General features: G+C 39.3%; 1 protein-coding gene and 1 long non-coding RNA gene across 7 annotated transcripts in view; one reads left to right on the forward strand and one right to left on the reverse strand.

Moving 5' to 3' along the window:
- LOC139753272 (uncharacterized) overlaps positions 1 to 7,822 on the forward strand; it is a 33,701-nt gene extending 25,879 nt beyond the window's left edge. For 2 of the 6 annotated variants that reach the window (XR_011713674.1, XM_071669538.1), the window contains exons 6-7: positions 196 to 265; positions 4,910 to 7,822. Coding sequence is in view for 4 of the 6 variants with exons in the window: in XM_071669538.1 (XP_071525639.1) it covers positions 217 to 265; positions 4,910 to 6,159 (1,299 nt within the window). In the remaining 2 variants the exon portion in view is untranslated. Of the gene's footprint in view, positions 1 to 195 lie in introns of all 6 variants that reach the window. The other 4 variants (XM_071669536.1, XM_071669537.1, XR_011713673.1 and 1 more) reach the window with 3 other exon arrangements.
- Positions 4,846 to 22,561, reverse strand: LOC139753274 (uncharacterized). Its single transcript, XR_011713675.1, has 3 exons — positions 22,347 to 22,561; positions 21,444 to 21,604; positions 4,846 to 4,965 (listed from the first exon to the last, which is right to left on the reverse strand). It is a non-coding gene; the product is annotated as an uncharacterized lncRNA (long non-coding RNA).
- Between the last annotated feature and the right edge of the window lie 607 nt (positions 22,562 to 23,168).

Below are 23,168 nucleotides of genomic sequence, written 5' to 3' on the forward strand. Positions count from 1 at the left end.
TATGTTTATACTGACTTCAAGGTTGCTGCATGACTGTGTTGTATTAATTGCACAGTAACATTAGTATGCATGAAGATGGTGTCCTTTATATTAGGTTTGTGTTATTGGTATGTAATATTTGTTAGGTTTATGGAATTTCATGATATGAGCAGCTGTAAAAGCATTAATTTTTTTTTAATAATCCTCTTTTTTTAGGGTTTTACAATCTGTGAAAAGATGATGAGAGGCACCCAAAAACAAGTCAAAGATTCAAATCTGCAGATAGGTATGACAGTGGAGCATCATTCATTGTGGATAGACCCAGCCAGTCATGCCAAGGCCTCACATTGTACAATTCCTCTAATATGTGTGCCACCCAATGATTTTGGAGGACACATTAAGGTTGAAATTTTTTCAGTCAGGTGAGAGCTAGGACTTTTGGCTCCTTAGCTTATCTGCTGAGGTGTTACTGAGCCAGTCATTCGGCAAATCAGTCTTACCTTCGGAACATCTTAAAAGTGCCTCAGAAAGCTTTATTGTCCAAAATTCTTTCATCCTCCCAAATGTTTTCTATATACAAAAATCATAATCATCCTTACATGGAGTACTATACTCTTAAGTCCCTCTTGACTAAATGCAGCCATATTTGAATGCATGAATAATCATCCAAATCATAACATCTGTCCCTTTTGACTAAATGCTGCCATATTTATGTGTATGAATAATTATCCAACTCTTATATAACATGTCTCTTCTGCATTTGTTCATCTGAGTATTTTTACAAAGCACTTTGATGAAATTCAGCCTGTAGTCTCATTAATTCACACTCACAGTAATTACTGCTCCAGTGTCTCCACCATTGCATTCAATTTTATGTTTGTATTCAGTACATGAACTGTGATCTGTAGCCAACATTTTTTTATTCATATGTTTTACCTAGAAACCTCTGCATATTTTTCCTTCATGTAATCTGTAGCTTTTTAAACATGCAACATTTTGTGCCTCACTATGTCTTTGAATTGCAAGGTAGCTTTGGCATATGCATGCATCAGTATCATTGTATTAAGAAGTGTTTCACATATTTTCTCTGTCCATGGACATTAATAGCACCTTGTTGAAGGACTCATTGTGTTCTTGCAGCTGGAGTCATGTAACACCAGTATATGTACAAAGATTCCTTGGCTACTGTTAGGCTTATGTTCCTGGAAGACCACATGGTTGGTAAAACCTGTTAGGAATGGAGGCTCATGTGAAAGAGTTTGAGGTTGGGGTGACTGTTGAGATGTGTCCCTTGATTCCTGTGATGAACACTCTAAAACTAAATATCTGGATGTTGTCCTGTGATGAACACTCTAAAACTAAGTATCAGGACGTATCTTATAAAGATGTTTACACTAAAGATGATGTACAAAACTATACAGAAAAGTGATAAAGAAATAACATTGTACTGTATGATGGCAGTACATAAGCATGATTTCCAGTTGTACATGCAAGGTGAATGAGCAAGTTTATCCATTTCATTATATTGATATATACTGGTGTACAAGTATTTTAGTATGTGAGAAAGTGTTCATCTCAGTGGCTGGAATATGATTTTAAACAAGTATACTAGTTTCATGCTTAAAGTCACTTGGGGATAACTCCTCATTAATAAAAGTAGTGATAGTTTTTATAATTATCCCTGGGGATAGGGGAGAAAGAATACTTCCCACGTATTCCCTGCGTGTCGTAGAAGGCGACTAAAAGGGAAGGGAGCGGGGAGGCTGGAAATCCTCCCGTTTTTTTTTTTTTTTTTTTAATTTTCCAAAAGAAGGAACAGAGAAGGGGGCCAGGTGAGGATATTCCCTCAAAGGCCCAGTCCTCTGTTCTTAACGCTACCTCACTATCGCGGGAAGTGGCGAATAGTATGAAAGAAAGAAGTTTTTATAAAGTTCCATTTATATGCATCTTTTTAAATGTGCTTCAGTGTGGTTAGTCTCATTTTTTGCATTAGTGTTGAATCTTTTTTTTTTTTTAAACCATTGTAACCGTTGAAATGAGAATGAAGTCCAATATTTATTAGTTGTGCAAGTGACACAACAGCATAAACATGTCCAGAAATATTCCCCATGAATGTATACTCATTTTGTAGCATTAAGTCAATGGTAAAGTTTTTGTGCATTTTCAGTATTATAACTTCAGAAATGCATCTAATACCTCAAACAACTAACCTGTATTCGTAGCTCAGCATAGCCTTCCCCATTCTTGTTTAGGTAAGGTTTTCTTGTGATTTTAAAATTTTCACTTTTATTGCAAGATTAGTCAGGAAAGGTTTTCATAGGTTCTATCGATGTTTAAAGGTGTTTTCCATATTTTACATTGTACATCTTCCCAGATCAGCATAGCCCTCCCCACTGTGTAGGGAAGCATTTCATGAAGGGGCAAATTTTTGATCAGAAACATAATCCCCTTGTAACATAGGTTTCAGTAGCATATATAATATTCTGCTGCGGATCCATGCAACATCCTTTGTACTGCAGCATGAAATTACATCACAGTTGAAGTCACCTTTGGCAAAGGGGTATCTGTGGATGAACAATATGAGTACAATCTCATGATGGAATTTTTTATCTAAAGTCAATTTCCCAGCTATTGATTGTAATGCAGCCTTTGAGATGCAAAAACTAGTCAAATAAATCTTGTGTTTATGTAATCAGAAATGAAATACTTTGCACTAGAAATTTCAATAATAAGGCAGTTTATATTTTCATTTATTATAAGCAAGAAAGTATGAGAGATTATCAATGCATTCCTTGTTAATATCTTTATACTTCATCTAGACAAATATTATAATTATAAATGTAATTTATAAGCAAGTGATGTATGGAGATATTTCAGTACATGAAAAACTTTTTCCATGTGTCACATGAAAACTGTCATATACCTTCCCTTTCTTCATAGTTCCTTTGGTTGTTCATGTAATATAATTGAAAACAAGTTCCTCTACTCCGTGTTAGACAAAAGTGTTTGCATAGTTTTTGAAATACAGTAGACATGTAAATGCATGTTTGCAAGTGAAAATTTTTTTTTTTGTCTTGTTTTTGTGGTACCTCTACGAAGGCTATATACTGAGCAAAAGATATGTACACACAATAGACTTTTCAAAATTTGTAGCATAATAACTGGATTTCTATACATCCATCAGTCTGTATATCTGATGCCTGTTCCTTCTCTGAACTCCTATGAAGGAAGTGGCCATGGCATCTCCACTTATCCCTGTACTTGCATGCTTCCCTCACATACACCAAGGATTTCTAAAAAAAATTTGATATAAGTTGTAGGAAATGGTGTAGTTAGTTTTGTATAAAGTATAGGATTTAAGACTTAGGATGTTTATGTAATATCAAAAACAGTGAACGGAAATAATCCAAATCTGTACTATCAGATATTTTGTATTCCACTTTGTTATTATTATTATATTTTGTTGCTGTCTCCCGCGTCAGTGAGGCAGCGTAAGGAAACAGACAAAAGAATGGCCCAACCCACACATGTATATACATACATGTCCACATGCACATTTTACATTTCAATGTATACATGTATATACATACACAGACATATACATATATACACATGTACATAATTCATACTTGTTGCCTTTATTCATTCCCATCACCACCCTGCCACACTTTTTTGCTTTCCGAGATAATGTTCTCAACTTCCATACATTTTTTAATGCTCCCAGAACCTTTGCTCCCTCTCACACCCTGTGACTTGCTTCTGCTTCCATCCGCTGCCAAGTCCACTCCCAGATATCTAAAACACTTCATTTCCTCCAGTTTTTCTCCATTCAAAGTTACCTCCCAATTGACTTGTCCCTCAACCCTACTGTGCCTATTAACCTTACTCTTATTCACATTTACTCTCAGCTTTCTTCTTTCACACACTTTACCAAACTCAGTCACCAGCTTCTGCAGTTTCTCACCTGAATCAGCCACCAGTGCTGTATCATCAGCGACAACAACTGACTCACTCCCCAAGCCCTCTCATCCACAATAGACTGCATACTTGCCCCTCTCTCCAAAACTCTTGCATTCACCTCCCTAAGAACCCATCCATGAACAAATTAAACAACCATGGAGACATCACGTACACATGCCTTACATCCTCAATAAAAACATTTTACTGCTTCCAGCAACTTGCCTCCCACACCATATACTCTTAATACCTTACACAGAGCATCTCTATCAACTCTATCATATGCCTTCTCCAGATCCATAAATGCTACATACAAATCCATTTGTTTTCCTAAGTATTTCTCACATACATTCTTCAAAGCAAACACCTGATCCACACATCCTCTAGCACTTATGAAACCACACTGCTGTTCCTCAGTCTGATGCTCTCTACATGCCTTCACCCTCTCAATCAATACCCTCCCATGTAATTTCCCAGGAATATTCAACAAACTTGTACCTCTGTAATTTGAACACTCACCTTTATCCCCTTTTTCTTTTGTACAATGGCACCATGCATACATTCCGCCAATCCTCAGGCACTTCACCGTGAGCCATACATACAATGAATATCCTCACCAACCAGTAAACAAGTCACCCCCCTTTCTTAATAAATTCCACTGCAACACCATCCAAACCTGCTGGCTTTCATTTTCTGCAAAGATTTCACTACATCTTTTCTCTTTCACTTTGTGGAATAATTTTCTGTGCATCACACCATTGATAATAAATGAACCCCAGCTAGACTGCCTTTCTTTGAAACTTTTAAGTAATGCATTTACTTTAATACTGTTGGATACGAAATGAGACTCTGCATTTATTTTAATACTGATGGATAAGAAATGAGACTCTTACTAGCTTTTAATTTACATAAGCTTTAGGTACTCTAGGTATCCTTATTTTGAGCTGCCACTATTAACTGTTCTGCTTTTCAGACTTGGTAAGGACTGGCAGGCTTCCCACTTGTCACAGTCATTCTGCAGGAACTCATCTGGAAGAACAAAATCAACCCTATTATTCATGTTGTCAGCACTGTATGCAGTCTTATGTGCCAAAAACATTAAAAATAAAAAATTTGTATGAGTTTAACTGCATGTCTACTCAAGAGTGGGGAAATAGTAGTATGAAAAACAATTTTCCCATACAAGAAAACAGCCCATTGCTACAGGCAGTTGGAATGGGAACAGTTGTTTTAGTTGGTACATTTTACTCTCAGAGCTTCATGGAAGAAATGTCAAAGTTATCAAAAAAGTCAATAAGTAGTTTAGTCAATGAAATATATATAGATAACAAAGCAGGGGTCTTTGATAATCTGTACAGTGACATTTCTTGCACAAAAGTTATCCATGAAAGTATTGGATCATCAAAGAGGAGTACTAAAGGTAATAAGGAGGTTGCTGCATTGTATCACATGACTGCAGATCAGTGTACACTAGGTTTTTGGCATTTTAAAGAACATTTCTCAAACAACACAGATACATACAAAATAAGACCAAAACAAAGAACAAACTCCATTTCTAGAAAGACTCACACTTCCATCATTGTTTACACCACATCTCCAGTGAAAAGTGAGGTGTTAGAATTTAGAACTAGATATATAAAGGCTAGCCCTGATCCAGAGACGTACACTAGGATGAAGCAAGATAAACATTGTAGAACATGCAAGACCGAGAGGTTCATTGAAACCAGTAGGAGAAGCAAACCTAGAAAGATTATGGCTACTTCTGCAAGTCTCTATTTCCCAGAACCTGTGACTAGGAGTGCTTCACTACTTCATATTGCTTGGAAAGGTCATATTAAAAAGAAGAATAATGATTCCAGGACAACTGATAAAGTGATATCTTTAACTAAACCACCAGACATAATTCCTGAACCTAGTACAAAGTTCATTTGCAAAAGTGATATAACATTCCACTCTCTTGACAGTAATGCTTTGATTTCTCTTTTCGTAGATTATTCTAGCATTTGGACAACACACCAGATTTTGAGCAGTGCTTCACCATCATTCTTTCCTGAACCAGAAACATTTTTTTGGTATCAGACAGGTACAAAACTTTATGATCCTAAGGTCCCAGAATCAGTTACATTAGAGAGTAGTCTTAGAAGTTTTCCTGATGTGACACTTGGGTACACAGAAATGCACACCCCAATGACAGCAAGCTGGGGACAGCATTTTGCAAGTTAATGTATTGTACCCAGTTGGATTATTAGTAAATTTTTAGTCTTAAGTGTTTAAGCTGTACTTAAGTATGTTTTACAATATTTTTGTATTACTGCCTTGTAAAATTTGTTTTGTCTCATCAGCAACAGCAAAGAACTCAGTGTTGTTTATTACCCTTATACTGTTCCCAGTTTCATTGTATACAAACTTCATCATTCATTCATAGTTGGAACTTTCATACATTAAGATTTCTCCGGCTGGAAACAGTAGTAAGTGTGCTTTTTTTTTTTTTACTGAAGATTCGGTTTCAGCTGGTTGATGGTGTAGACATGTTAACTTGGCAAGTTTTTAGTAACTACATTTTAGATGGTGATACTGCTTTAGATAATATAAGCAGTGTCTGTTTAATATGGATCATGTGAAGATGCTATGCAAACAGGACTTAAGCTGTCTTGATATAAAACTGAAAAATTATATCACAAATTATTCCATAATAATTCTTGTATCTGAGCTGACAAGCAGTCAGAAGCTTGTTCCTGAAATACACTTAGAATGAAGGCCTAACTAGCTTTTGTGTTTGTGTTGTCTGTGGGCAATAAATTTTTGGTATCTTTCTGTATATAGATTGTAGGTGTGAGTGGACTCCACCTGCAGATTGGCAAAATTAGTATAATTTTCAGTGGACAGATAGGAAAACCATTTCAATGCGGAACTTTTCACACTAAAGGAATTCAACATATCCCTGCTCCTGACTGGAGTGTAACCTTGAAGCTGCAGGTGCCCTATGCAAATGACCCAAGGGTTCTATAATTATTTAATTACTGGTAGATTAGACTCATACTGTCTCAACTTTCTCATTAACTATTATGTTCTGATCTGCACATTACTACATTTTAAATCAGTTTTCTTTTTCTTTTTCTTTCATACTATTTGCCATTTCCCGCATTAGCGAGGTAGTGTTAAGAACAGAGGACTGGGCCTTTGAGGGAATATCCTCACCTGGCCCCATTCTCTGTTCCTTCTTTTGGATAATTAAAAAGACGGGAGGGAAGGATTTCCAGCCCCGCGCTCCTTCCCCTTTTTATTCAAATTTTGTTGTGGCAATAGAAAAAAAAAAAAAAATGTTTGAATAGGATGAAGTTTCTCTTGAACATAATGAGAGAATAAAAATAATTATAAGCTGGGTCGATATTGGCACACATGTTAAAAGCTATCATATCCAACTACAGTAAAATATCACGTGAAATTGATTAGAAAAATGTATGTTTAGTATATGTTACTTGAATTTTTATTTACGGATATATTTGACTACAGATTAAAACATTTCATATGAGAGATGCAAATCAGTTTGGAATGATTCATCAAGTTGATATGAACAATGTAATTCTCAACCTTATCTTTCCAAAGGCGTATTCACAGTAAGCACCTGGAATGAAGAATTTTATCTTGTCTAGGTTTAAAAGATGTATCAGAGGGAGGAAGGGATGTGGATCTTGTTTGTATCATTCTAACTGTTGAATTACTGCCGGCTGCCAATTAAAATATCTTACAAATGTGGTTTAATTTCTTTTTTTACTTTGTTTAATATATTAAAATTATTGATGAAACATTTGAAATTTTCACAGGAAAAGAAAAATGTAATGTATTAACAGTACTAATAAAAGCCTGACTATCTTTTGATAAAAAAGTGTATTGATATGCCTTTAACCTTGGGTTCAATGGAATTTGAAGTGCAATGTTACTTGTTTGGTATGGTTGCACCCATACATGGTAAAAGCCACATTCTACGAAATACTAAAAATTATTTGTTTATAAATAAATGGTGTACGTTCCTAAGATTTTAAAATCAGTGTGAAGTTAACTCAGCAATATACAATAAACCTTTAATATTTTTGAAAGATAATTACAGGTGTTGCTCGTATTACTATCATATTACTTTTTTATTTTTATTTTTTTTTAAATTTGGCTTTGTCGCTGTCTCCCGCGTTAGCGAGGTAGCGCAAGGAAACAGACGAAAGAATGGTCCAACCCACCCTCATACACATGTATATACATACACATCCACACATGCAAATATACATACCTATACATCTCAATGTATACATATATATAAACACACAGACATATACATATATACACATGTACATAATTCATACTGTCTGCCTTTATTCATTCCCATCGCCACCCCGCCACACATGAAATAACAACCTCCTACCCCCGCATGTGCGCGAGGTAGCGCTAGGAAAAGACAACAAAGGCCCCATTCGTTCACATTCAGTCTCTAGCTGTCATGTAATAATGCACCGAAACCACAGCTCCCTTTCCACATCCAGGCCCCACAGAACTTTCCATGGTTTACCCCAGATGCTTCACACGCCCTAGTTCAATCCACTGAGAGCACGTCGACCCTGGTATACCACATCGTTCCAATTCACTTTATTCCTTGCACGCCTTTTACCCTCCTGCATGTTCAGGCCCCGATCACTCAAAATCTTTTTCACTCCATCTTTCCACCTCCAATTTGGTCTCCCACTTCTCCTCATTCCCTCCACTTCTGACACATATATCCTCTTGGTCAGTCTTATTTCCAGCACATCCACCCTCCTCCGCACAATTCTATCTATAGCCCACGCCTCGCAACCATATAACATTGCTGGAACCACTATTCCTTCAAACATACTCATTTTTGCTTTCCGAGATAATGTTCTCTACTTCTACACATTCTTCAACGCTCCCAGAACCTTCACCCCTCCCCCACCCTATGATTCACTTCCGCTTCCAAGGTTCCATCCGCTGACAAATCCACTCCCAGATATCTAAAACACCTCACTTCCTCCAGTTTTTCTCCATTCAAACTTACCTCCCAATTGACTTGTCCCTCAACCCTACTGTACCTAATAACCTTGCTCTTATTCACATTTACTCTCAGCTTTCTTCTTTCACACACTTTACCAAACTCAGTCACCAGCTTCTGCAGTTTCTCACACGAATCAACCACCAGCGCTGTATCATCAGCGAACAACAACTGACTCACTTCCCAAGCTCTCTCATCCACAAGAGACTGCATACTTGCCCCTCTTTCCAAAACTCTTGCATTCACCTCCCTAACAACCCCATCCATAAACAAATTAAACAACCCTGGAGACATCACACACCCCTGCCGCAAACCAACATTCACTGAAAACCAATCATTTTCCTCTCTTCGTACACGTACACAAGCCTTACAACCTCGATAAAAACTTTTCACTGCTTCTAACAACTTGCCCCCACACCATATATTCTTAATACCTTCCACAGAGCATCTATATCATATGCCTTCTCCAGATCCATAAATGCTACATACAAATCCATTTGCTTTTCTAAGTATTTCTCTCATACATTCTTCAAAGCATATTACTTCATATTACTATTATTGTCAATTTTTATTACTAAGAGAGACCAAGCTGAAATGTAATGACAGCATTATACTGAATATAGTTATAAATATGGTTACAATCCTTGTATTATGATTATATTACTATTTTGCTTTGTCGCTGTCTCCCGCGTTAGCGAGGTAGCGCAAGGAAACAGACGAAAGAATGGCCCAACCCACCCACATACACATGTATATACATACACGTCCACACACGCAAATATACATACCTATACATCTCAATGTATACATATATATACACACACAGACATATACATATATACACATGCACATAATTCATACTGTCTGCCTTTATTCATTCCCATTGTCACCCCGCCACACATGGAATAACTACCCCCTCCCCCCTCATGTATGCGAGGTAGTGCTAGAAAACGACAACAAAGGTCCCATTCGTTCACACTCAGACTCTAGCTGTCATGTAATAATGCACCGAAACCACAGCTCCCTTTCCACATCCAGGCCCCACAGAACTTTCCATGGTTTACCCCAGATGCTTCACATGCCCTGGTTCAATCCATTGACAGCACGTCGACCCCGGTATACCACATCATTCCAATTCACTCTATTCCTTGCACGCCTTTCCCCCTCCTGCATGTTCAGGCCCCAATCACTCAAAATCTTTACTCCATCTTTCCACCTCCAATTTGGTCTTCCACTTCTCCTCGTTCCATCCACCTCTGACACATATATCCTCTTGGTCAATCTTTCCTCACTCGTTCTCTCCATGTGACCAAACCATTTCAAAACACCCTCTTCTGCTCTCTCAACCACACTCTTTTTATTACCGCACATCTCTCTTACCCTATTGTTACTTACTCGATCAAACCACCTCACACCACATACTGTCCTCAAACATCTCATTTCCAGCACATCCACCCTCCTGCACACAACTCTATCCATAGCCCACGCCTCGCAACCATACAACATTGTTGGAACCACTATTCCTTCAAACATACCCATTTTTGCTTTCCATGATAATGTTCTCGACTTCCACACATTCTTCAAGGCTCCCAGAATTTTTGCCCCCTCCCCTACCCTATGATTCACTTCCGCTTCCATGGTTCCATCTACTGCCAAATCCACTCCCAGATATCTAAAACACTTCACTTCCTCCAGTTATTCTCCATTCAAACTTACCTCCCAAATGACTTGTCCCTCAACCCTACTGTACCTAATAACCTTACTCTTATTCACATTTACTCTCAACTTTCTTGTTTCACACACTTTACCAAACTCAGTCACCAGCTTCTGCAGTTTCTCACATGAATCAGCCACCAGCGCTGTATCATCAGCAAACAACAACTGACTCACTTCCCAAGCTCTCTCATCCACAACAGACTGCATACTTGCCCCTCTTTCCAAAACTCTTGCATCCACCTCCCTAACAACCCCATCCATAAACAAATTAAACAACCATGGAGACATCACACACCCCTGCCGCAAACCTACATTCTCTGAGAACCAATCACTTTCCTCTCTTCCTACATGTACACATGCCTTACATCCCCGATAAAAACTTTTCACTGATATACTGATAGTATATAAAAATCATGCTTCTCAATTACTCAGCAAGGTGCCTGCCTCAATGATTCACATTTAATCCCTTCAGGATTATCATATATGTTGGTGTTTTCAAATTATGAGATTTAAGTGGTTTTTACCCATGTTACTTTATTTGTGTATAAGAGTATCCTTGCATTTTCACTTTATGGGTTTTTAAATTATCAGTGGTACTCATGTTCCTCTTCCTTTAACTTGTTCCATGAATCCACAATGCCATTGCTAAAGAAATGAAGAATGCTGCTTCACATCCCTCCATACTCTTCTCTCTTATTTACATTCCAGTTGAGTTTATTTGCTCTAAATTCTCTTCTGACTTCAAAGAACTGCTTCATAATGACATCATCATAGTCTTATATGAATTTATACCTCATGACTTTATAAGTACGTAGCATGGCTCTCTTCTTTCTTCCCAAGTGAGCAGACTGATGGTTTCCCTTTGTATTTGACTCATTCCACTTATGATGAAACCACTCTTGTATTGCTTTGGACCTTTTCCAGCTCCTCAAATGAGAAGAGCACACTGTTCTGGCATATTCCAACTTTGTGTAAGCAGGTTCTGTATACCTTTCTAAATACACATACTTGAAGGCAACTGTGATAATGATAAAATACAACTGTGTGTGGGTTTTTAAATTTTCAATGCTTCTCACATTCCTCCTCTCTTAGCTCGTTTCATGAACCTGTAACTCAGTTGCTAAACAAATGAACAAATGCTTCTTCACATCCTCCCATACTCTCTTTCTTAACTTCCAAATTGTGTTCTTTTGCTCCAGACTCTCTTTTAACTTCAAAAAGCTGTTCTTAAGGTGACATCGTGGTCTCATATAAATTTATTCCTTCCAACTCCATAGGAATTTACTGTGTCTCCTATTTTTCTTCCAAAGTGAGCAGAGTGAAGGTTTCCCTTTTTATTTGGCTCATTCCACTTAGGTAAAAACCATTCTTGTACATGGAGTATTCCTTAGGACCTTTTATGGCTTCTCAAATGAGGACAGTAGGCTGTTGTGGCATAATCTAAATTCATGTACTTGAAGGCAATTGTGATAAGTGATTAAATATGACTGTGTATGGGTTTATATATTTTTAGTGGTACTTACATTCCTCTCTATGCTCATTCCACTAACCCAAAACTCTGTTGCTAAACAGAGAAATGCTTCTTCACATCCTTCTATACTGTTTTCTTTCATTTACCTTCCAGTCATGTTCTTTTGCTCCAGATTCTCTTTCAACTTCAAAGAGCTGTTGATATCATCCTGGTCTTACATGAATTTATGCCTCATGACTTCAAAAGAACTGACCATGTCTCCCCTCTCTGTTCCAAAGTAAAAAGATTGAAATTTTCTCTTTTAATCTGACTCAATCCACATACGTCAAAACCACTCTTATATTCCTTTGGACCTTTCCAGCTTCTCGAATGATGACAGAAGGATGTTATGGCGTATTCCAACTAAGGGTATGCAAGTTCTGTATATCTTCCTAAATTTACATACTTGAAGGCAATTGTGATCATGTCGAATACAGTTTTCCTCCTTCATATTCTTTCTCACATGATGTACATCTCATTTTTCATCTTCAACTTTCTTGAGAAGACTTACTTAAATGTGCTTTCCTTTCCAGCTGTGTAGTTATCAATCTATTTGCATACCCTTCCTTTGACCCTAGTTTGGATGTCTAGTTTCGTTATCAGTCCTCTGTGAGGGAAAGTATCAATGACCTTTTGGTAGTAATTCACCAACCTATCCTATTTTTCTATGATGCTTACTCTCATGGAAATCCAGCAGATTATTGTCCAAGATTTCGTTCTGAACCCATACTGTTTGCCCAGATATGAAGCTTGTGGCACTCAATACCTTTCCATCTGCTTTCTGGTTATAATAAAATATATATATCTGACATTAGAATAAAAAATAATGTGTTTAGTACCTTAAAATTCATTCTTTTCCTTCTGAAAATTTATATTTCAATGATATTTCTTTTTTATTTTCAAATTTTCAACCTACAACTTATGAATAAGGTTGTAAATGATGCCAAATGGATCCCAGTATGATAATTCTTTTCTTCAACTGAAATGTTGGCATAATTCAATTGTAACTCTGCACACTGTGTATATATGACTCCTTCATCACAGGGACTGAGTCATATGATTCAGAGATCTTTAACACCTACAAGTGCACTGTACAGTACCCTGATTGTTGCCCAACCTACTGCTGTAATCCTGAAAATCTTGGTAATTTTGTCAAGTAGATATTACTTTGATATTTGATGGGACTAAATGGTAACATTTTTAAAGCTAACCACCAAGTAGACTGGTGACCTTGCCAGGCTGTTCATTTGTCCAGAGCCTTACTATGACATTGCCATACTCAGAATTACTGTAACATTAAAAATCTAGGTGAACTTGGCCTTTAAATGAAATATGTTTTTTGAAAGAAAGATCATTGCAGACAAGTATGATCTCAAGAGTCTGACTACAACAGCTTCTTACTTTTGCTATTTAGTATTTTACTGACTCTCAGAGAAACAGATTTGAAGTTTTGATGTATGCAGTTGATGATATCCAGGAAAGTATGCTATGGCTCTATAAAGATCTTATGGCAGCAGTGGAGGGAAGGAATAATCAAGGAACTTGTAGCTGGGGCCTTGACTGCTTTATGGAATCAAAGTTGGGGATAAAGACAGCACTCTGCAGACAAGAGGGTGTAAAGTATATGAATGTTAGGCTATGAAATTAAGCTTACTTTGGGATTAAATAGGAATATGTAACTCATAATTATAAAAAACCATTAAGTACTGCCATACAGATTTTTTTTCTCCTTAACTGAAATACTTTCACAACTCTCATCTCTCCTCTGATGGTTCTGTAATTCCACGTCTTGACTCAATGAACATACATGATATTACCGTAATATTCACTCTTTCTTGGAAACCTCATATTCCAGGAATAACTAAGTCTGCCTCTACGAAACTGGGTGTCCTGTTTAAATGTTGAAACTTTTCTTCTGAACAGTTGCTCCGTTTATACACGGGATTTATATGTCCTTGTGGGGAGTACTGCTTTCACATTTGGGGTGGTTGTAGCTCTGCATCTTTACTTGACAGAGTCAAAAGTGGTCCGACTTATAAACTGTACCATGCTAACTTCAGAATTTGACCTCCTTGCCCCACGCTGCAATGTTGGTTCACTTTCTCTCTTCTGTAGTTATTACTTTGGTTTTTGCTCCCGAGAGCTGGCTGCTTGTGTGCCCACACCACTTGTTAGACCACGTAATACTCAGCAAGCTGCTACGTCAAATGATTATTGTGTGGCTATCAGCAACTCAGGGGTGGACCGTTTTGACAACTGCTTCTTTCCCTACACGTCAAAGCTTTGGAACTCTCTACCTTCTCATGTCTTTCCCAATAACTATGAGTTGGCACATTTCAAAAAACAGGTTTTTCACCTCCAAAATTCAATAAATACTCCTTTGTCTTTTCTTTTTCCCGTTTCTTATTTCTCTATTCTTCAATAAAGGCCCAGCCTTGATGTGGACTTTTGTCCATGACTGGAAAAAACTACAGACCGAAAATAATTCACCAGATAAATGTACATTAAATAGAGAATGAAGCAAAATGGCCTATAAATCTTGTAAAGAGGGATCAAAAAAGTCAAGAAAGTCAAGACTTGCAACAAAAATAGAGATTTTTAATACACAATTTACTAATAGATTAAGTAAATGAGGGAAAGAGAGAGCATTTTCTTAAAATTTTATCTCTTTTGAGATTCATCAGAGTACCAATCTTTTTTTAGCCTGAGACTAGTGCACTTTGAAGTACTGAAAAAGTCACATAATTTCAGACATTCAAGGACTTAAGTCACACTAGTGCCAGTAGCAGATGACACAAGTTCCTAGAGGAGGTCACACTAATGCCCGGGGGAAGACACGAGTGCCTCATTCACATTAATGCTTGAAGGAGGTCATACCAATGCCTGGCTCCGGTCAAAATATTGTCAAACACTATCCCTTTGAACCTTGGGGCCTTCAGGGACCCTGAGGGGCCTCTTAATCTGCTTATGGGTAGCGCCGACCCCTGGAGTGGTACTAAACTTTATGACCAATAAATCCATTAGCGCCGCTCGGACCCCATGACTAAAAACAGATCAGGTATATTTATACTGTTTACAGTGACCAGTGACGTGCCATTGTCTCTGTAAATACGGTCCTGCAGCCACAATAAACACGGACTACTAGTGTCCCAGGGGAACTTGCTCGTCTGTTAGGCTCATGGCTCAGGTTGCCTGAGACGGGTTGATTAATCTTATTTGCTTAGAACACCCTCGGACGGCTACCCTGGCCCAGCTGGATCTGGCACTCTTTTAATAGGATGATGTCGAGCACACTGGTAAATTACGTTAAAGATCTGTGGACAAGATTATCAACAAAGATGGATGGCTGAGTTGATCCCCCGTTCTCCACACAACAAGTCTGGTGAAGTCTTCACCTGGCACGAATGGAAAGTTGGCAGAAAGAATACCTTTCCCCTGGGACTTGGCCACCACATCCTAGCCATCAACCACCTCCATCCTCATCAGTCGCTGTTAATGTCAGAATGTAGAGAAAAATTCATTTGCCCAGATACCCTTGCGGGATTTACGAAACAGATAGTAGAAAACATAAAACAATACCGTTAGGAAGACAAACACATAAGTTCACTAAAACAGGAAACACAAAGAGGTGAATAGTTGACTCAAATAAATGGCTTGGATATTAGCTCTGGCTAACAAAACCCGCAGAGTTTAACAACGAGTTGCTTCGACTCCTACTAGGCCTAGCCAAGGTCGCCGTACTTTAGCTAAACTGACAAGAGAAATTTACGAAACAGATGTGAGGAGCGGCAGCATGTGGCAGACACAGCTTCCCACAAATCTCTCACCTCGTTAGTGTTAATAATTAATCAAGCATCCCAGCGCACATCAGTCGATCGATCCAGCACACAAAATGATCAACAGTTGCATCTAAACGTGTCACCCTCGAGCATTCGGATATGAGAAGGACAGCAGAGAGTTACAAGGACGACGAAGCAGTGAGAATGCGGAAAAGAGGGCAGTAAGAAGGAGGGAGGGGAAGCAACCACAGGAGAGTGGGAAAGGAACTGGGGTCAGTTTGGAACTAGGAGCGAGAGGAAACAAGGACGAGCGGGCCAAGCAGAGGACATACAAAGGAAACTGTGTGGAGTAGGAAGCAACGGGTGGAAGCAGGGAAGGTAAGAAGCAGTGAGCAAGTAGGGAAAACAGTAAGGTGCAAGAAGGAGTATGGAGCAGCAAAGGTGAGGGAAGAGGCGGCAAAGGGAAGCGGTAACAAGCTCTAACTATCGGGCCTGGAAACATAAAAGTTTAAGTATACCTCTGGTCTAGTCTGGCTGAAATGATGCCGTAAAAGAGAGCACAGTCGACTCATATATATATATATATATATATATATATATATATATATATATATATATATATATATATATATAAATATATATATATATATATTTTTTTTCATACTATTCGCTATTTCCCGCTATAGCGAGGTAGCGTTAAGAACAGAGGACTGGGCCTTTGAGGGAATATCCTCACCTGGCCCTCTTCTCTGTTCCTTCTTTTTGAAAAAAAAAAAAAAAATTGACCTTTTAACATTATTACACGAAAGTGCACTTGGGAACTTATCGTGTTTCATTTTCCTTGTGGACTCAGGAATACACACATACACACACACCACACACACGTATTCCCTGCGTGTCGTAGAAGGCGACTAAAAGGGGAGGGAGCGGGGGGCTGGAAATCCTCCCCTCTCGTTTTTTTTTTTTTTTTTTCCAAAAGAAGGAACAGAGGGGGCCAGGTGAGGATATTCCAAAAAAGGCCCAGTCCTCTGTTCTTAACGCTAGCTCGCTAACGCGGGAAATGGCGAATAGTTTAAAAGAAAGTATATATATATATATATATATATATATATATATATATATATATATATATATATATATATATATATATATATATATATAATTGTACCCATAGCCCTCACATGAATAGGCGTCACAGTTCTGTCATAATTGGGGGTAGTTTGAATATTTTGACGAGTGGTGTATCGTAAACTCACAGAACTGAACGGGCATGTGTACGTGTTGTGTGGTATTAACCACATACCACTGACGATGTTGTGATGTTACTTTGTAAAAACAGAAGGTAAGATTTCAGAGTTAAAGCTCATTATCAATACTTTTTTTTTTTTTTTCATTCTTGGGTATTTCCTTGATGCAGACTATCTGAGTATGATCCCCTTGCCTTTGACCTAACACCATTACACCTATGGGTCGTATCGTTGTCCATGATGACCACATTGTATCCTTTAGTGGCCATAACCTCATGCTGAAGAGGTTAACCTGTTTTATATACGCAACCCATATGCTTAAACATGCTTCAGCGTTTGTGTACGTAAATGTAATGTTGTGTGTGTGTGTGTGTGTGTGTGTGTGTGTGTGTGCGGCGAGAGCCTGACCAGCCGGGTCTACCCCTTGCCCGATCACAAGAAATCTTTCACCGAGGGGTAAAATAAAAAAAGGCACAATGCCCCTACACCCAACCACAACCCCAAGCCTCCCGGTAGTAACGCCGTCCCAACCGATCAAATCTCAGCGGGGAAATGTAGAATGCCATTCGTCAGTGGGCGATGGGCCGTGTCTTGCAACGCGCGGAGCACCACTTGCCCCGCCATTGTCATGGTAAGCCATTAGTGATGTATGCGTCGGGTCCTCGTTACCTGTGACTGATGACGGACAAGGAGGAACATGGCCTCGCCTGGAACGACCGTGCGTGTGTGTGTAGAGTCCAAAGGCGTGCCGGGGATAACGACAGGTACACCGGTCGCTGCCCATCCTACGAGCTAAACGAGTTGAAAAAGAGAGAGAGAGAGAGAGAGAGAGAGAGAGAGAGAGAGAGAGAGAGAGAGAGAGAGAGAGAGAGAGAGAGAGAGAGAGAGAGAGAGAGAGAGAGAGAGAGAGAGAGAGAGAGAGAGAGAGAGCATTCTGTGGTCATTCGGAGGCAACTGTCTCACACCATGGCCACTATCTTTACTATCATATCTCCAACATGTATTGGAACTTTAGAGGAGTGTCACAGTGTCCTTCAAAGCACACAGACCATCAGGTCGTCTTTTGTCCGAGTCTACCATGTACTTATACTGTTCTCCAAGCACACAGACCATCAGGTCTTCTGTTGTCTGAGTCTACCATGTACTTATACTGTTCTCCAAGCACACAGACCATCAGGTCTTCTGTTGTCCGAGTCTACCATGTACTTATACTGTTCTCCAAGCACCCAGACCATCAGGTCTTGTTGCCCGAGTCTACCATGTACTTATACTGTTCTCCAAGCACACAGACCATCAGGTCTTCTGTTGTCCGAGTCTACCATGTACTTATACTGTTCTCCAAGCACACAGACCATCAGGTCTTCTGTTGTCCGAGTCTCTCATGTACTTATATTGTTCTCTAGCAGATAATCTCGACACAGACCATCAGGTCTTCTACTACTTAACCCCCGCATGTACTATTACTGTCCTCAAGCAAGAATAACCTCATCATTGAACATCTGATCTGTTATCTCTGCCCCATGAGTTGATCAGTTGGAACTAAACTTCCGTGTTTTTCTTTTTATCCCCATCCTAACGCCCCATCATCTAACACAAGAGGCGGAAAAAAAAAAATGAATTCATTACTTATACGACTAGGGCAGGCCTTAGCCGACACAACTAGACGTGACAACGCTTGTCCTTGACGTAACAATACGAGAAAAAGAAGCTAAAAACCAAACATTACTTCTGAAAACTGACGGGTCACGTATGTGAAAGAAAAAGATTAAATTAATCTGCATGAAAATATATTCCAAGATATGTGTCATTCTGTCCAACTCATATATGTTATAAATCTGCATCTCGAATCATACAGCACTCCATACGGCCTTAACGACCCCAGCAGTTGATAGGCCTAAAGATTAAACAACCAACCAGCCAGCACTCCTTAGTTAGACCACCTGATACTAAGTTATTTCTGTATATGTAAATTCATACAACTACATGCCTCAAATCCAATCAGTTGCTCAGCTTCTAAGGAAGCATCTATGGTGTATATATGACGTTTCTTTAATGTAATGTTCTTAAGTTATGGTAAAAAGAATGTGTCCAAGCACACACACACTGCCTGCTGGCAATCAATCCACTTGAACTCTCTTTCCATCTTACACATACAACTTCCACGTCTTACACATGCATCTCAGGACTTATTATTCTTCACTCCAAATTTCCCTGCGGTGAGATCTACGTGTTAGCCTTGCGTAAAGGCAAGATCTTGTCATAGGTGGACAATGTTCAGATACGGCGCTGCGAGTGTACAGCTCTCTCCCTCTACTGTACAAAGAGACGCAAGGGTGACGAAATAATGTCTCGTATGCACTCTGGCAGAGGCGGGACTTGAAAAGTAAAATATTCTAAGTATTCGACGAACCCAGGTTATGTGGGATAACCCACGATAAACAACACGAAGTCCATCAAGCTGGTGGCTGGTTCCCAGTGCTACTTCGCTTCTCTGGCAATACTGTGGCCTCGGCCACATAATCAAATTCGACTGTCAGTAATTACATGCCGTAACTTAACAGCCATGGTAATTTAAGCCGCAACTCCTTAATCCTTTGAATTTTCTGTTCAGTATGAGTAATACATCAGGGGGCAGAGTTAATCATCCTTTCAAATTCGCATTGCTTTCTGACGTGGTTGGGGGGGGGGGGGGGGGGGGACCAGCACCAGCCAGAGCGAGGACGTGGCTGCTACGGGATGCTAACGCCCCTGCAGCTTCAGGAGCTGGTCAGGATTAGTGTCAGAGTCACACTAAAGTTAAGACGTTCCGTCAGACGAGGCTAAAACAACAAGGTTTAACGGATTAAGATGCAAGCAGCAAATTTCAGGACAGAATCTTGTAGGTCACGAAATTTTCGTTGGACACTATGCTTAACATATCAAAGCATTGAAATTCTCGTAAAATTAACGAGACTATGAAATAAGTGATAAAAACAAAAACAAAAAAAAAAAACCCATAGAGAGCACTGGCTCATTAGAAGGGACCGCGGTTAAGCGAGGTTGACATTTAAATTCAAATAAAATCACTTCAAACAATGACGTCGTTGCTCACTCTGAGAATACCATCCAACGTTGGCAGGTGAGTCGCGACTCTGGCATTTGTTGTGCTCTATTTCTACCACATCGGACACACAACAGAACTCTATTTATACAGGAAACTAATTGAAATACCCGGTGTGGCCCCGAAATATCCGTCCGGGGCCGAGTTGAGCAGGCCGTGGGCGGGGGTCGGATTTGAGAGGGCGTGAGGACAAGGACCTTCGATGTACCACTTTGTATCTACCTCTTTTTTGCTCACTTCCACCTGGCATCACCAAGTTCACCTTGACTCTGGTCATGATGACTGGAAGCGATATATTCATGCAATACTTCACTGAAGATTGAGTATAATGAATTTAAAGTTCAGAGTCTTTCTGAAGAAAAAAAAATTGCAAGTTTTACCACTGTGCATTTATTGACATCATTGGTACTAAGGTCACGCAGTTATGCGGTGAGTAACTGATCAGGGATTTTCTTTTAATTCATCATACACTCAACGCTTTAGTTCATTGTAGGATATCAAATAACGACAGCCATACGACGCACACTGAAACTCGCAGACACCCAGCATACACTCAGGAAAATGTAAATACACCACGGGTCGGACTCTAACACCTGTACGTGGCGTCTAGTTGCTTCAGCCACCTGAAAGATAAAAGACACACACACACACCAGGATTTTAGTGTTTAGACGTGTGTCCCTAACCTCAACACGGTGGGGGTCGCATGTACTTTAATCTATCGCGGCTTCGGTGGTGTGATAAATATGCTGAGGTTGGGACACAGGTACAAACACTAAAATCCTGGTGTGTGTGTGTGTGTGTCTTAACCTACACGTGTGGCCGATGCAGCCAAGTGCCCTTTCCTGGGTTCGAGTCCGACCCGATTTATATATATATATATATATATATATATATATATATATATATATATATATATATATATATATATATATATAAAGAACTAGGTAGTAAAAAAAACTGGGTATTCATTGTCTACATATAAAGAAAATCACCTGGCACTCTTGTCAACAAACAATGTCGAGCGACGCGGCATACATGAATCATCTGCTCACAACATTTTCTTATGACTCTCTTTACCCATGATGAACAGGCTAAACAAACCTTAAAACCTGCACTGCAGATGCGGTTATCTCCTCTGATGTTTGTCTGGCATCCTTCAGCTAACTTCAGCTTAATCCTGGGATGATGGTGGGGCTCAGAGACAGCATATTCCTGAGGTGACGGAGCTTGTGGCAGGACACGTTCCCCTGTTCGCGTACATCCTGCAAAGACAAGAAATTATCATTTACGTTTTTTTGGCGGAAGATTTCGTTTAGCAGTTGATACTTTGAACAAATTCTATAATCACAGCCCAATGAGTATCTACATAAATTCTGGTACCTGATGCAGGTCCTTTAGGGAGAGAGAATGTTAGTGTAAGATTATATCGTTGCGACCTGCAGGTCGCGGTAGAAAAACTTCATTCTTCCTACCCAGGACTGGAATAGAACTTACCAGTTGTAGCAAATATCTTGGCTATGAACGGAAAATTTCACGATTACGAAACATCATGAACGAGTCCATAATAACAGAATGGCATCACCTTCTATATTTATCTTGCCAGGGTTAAAAGTAAGGCTGTGACAGATTACCAGCGCCAGATATAGAGGGGCTACTGGCGGGCTAAAGCTGTTATTGTGTAACTGACTGACCTTCCTGCCTGGCTAGGTTATTTCAGCACACCGACAAAGAATTAAAAGTTGTAGAGTCGTGCAATTTGTTCTCAGATATCATCCATGTGAGCCTAGTCAGGTTATGGGCGACGTGATACATGAATAAACGACTATCCATCAAAACAAAACTATACCAGTTTCATCCACAACCAATTCATCATTGCTTGTCTATTTCATTTACAAATAATATGACATATTCGTTCTAAACTTCTTCACCGTCAGTAGACAAACCTGGATGAAGGTAGAGGAAGTAATGTGGTATGCCTACAAGCAAAGAGATCTAGAGACTAACCTGTTAACACACTGACAGAGAGGCGTTCTTGAGAACATTATAATTGCCGCCAGGCTGCTTGTTTTTGCCAAATCATCAACTTGTAATCAAACTCCCCTGAACTAAAAGGGGACGATCTTCTCTTCCCTGACCCATTTCACGCCAAAAACTATCTTCTTACACCATATACAAGTCAACAAGTGCCGGTCTATTCTAACATGGTCTCCCTGATTTGTTGTTGGTCCTGGGTAGCGTAGGCGGACCTAAATATATATCAGTTCCGAATTTTTGCAAGCTATTTGTGTATGCTCTTTTGGCACTAGCGATTCACCAAGTATATTTTTGAATAACCGAGACTTGCAAAAGCTCGTAACAGCAAATTTATCTCCATACCCTAAGTACCTGCCCACACACACACACGCACAAATAATTTAGGCTCGTACGTTAGTCTCACCTCCCACCTCCCCTGACAAGCTAGGCTCAAGTTGGGCTGCATGACGTACCTATGGGTAGGTAGCAGATCTATTCATCTAATTTACTAGTGGACAAAATAGCGACGTTTTCCATATTGCCTTTGACCTTGGGTCTTATTCTGGTCATCATTCAGCATTTGTACACAAACAGTTCCGTCCATCATTCGTTCATTCTAGAGTTATTTTCATAAGATTAGTAGATAAGCTTTATAGGTCATTTAATTCAAACCTATCTTTTTTATCTAATTTAAAAACATGTTTACTAATTCTAAATGATTTCCCAAGTGCTGGGGAGAGGTTCTTACAGTTTGCTGCGGAGCTACAGGAACCAAGACCAAAAACGCATAAAAAAAAAAAAACTCTGGACGGG

This window comes from Panulirus ornatus, chromosome 14, assembly GCF_036320965.1.
Source record: "Panulirus ornatus isolate Po-2019 chromosome 14, ASM3632096v1, whole genome shotgun sequence".
Lineage (NCBI taxonomy): Eukaryota > Metazoa > Arthropoda > Malacostraca > Decapoda > Palinuridae > Panulirus > Panulirus ornatus.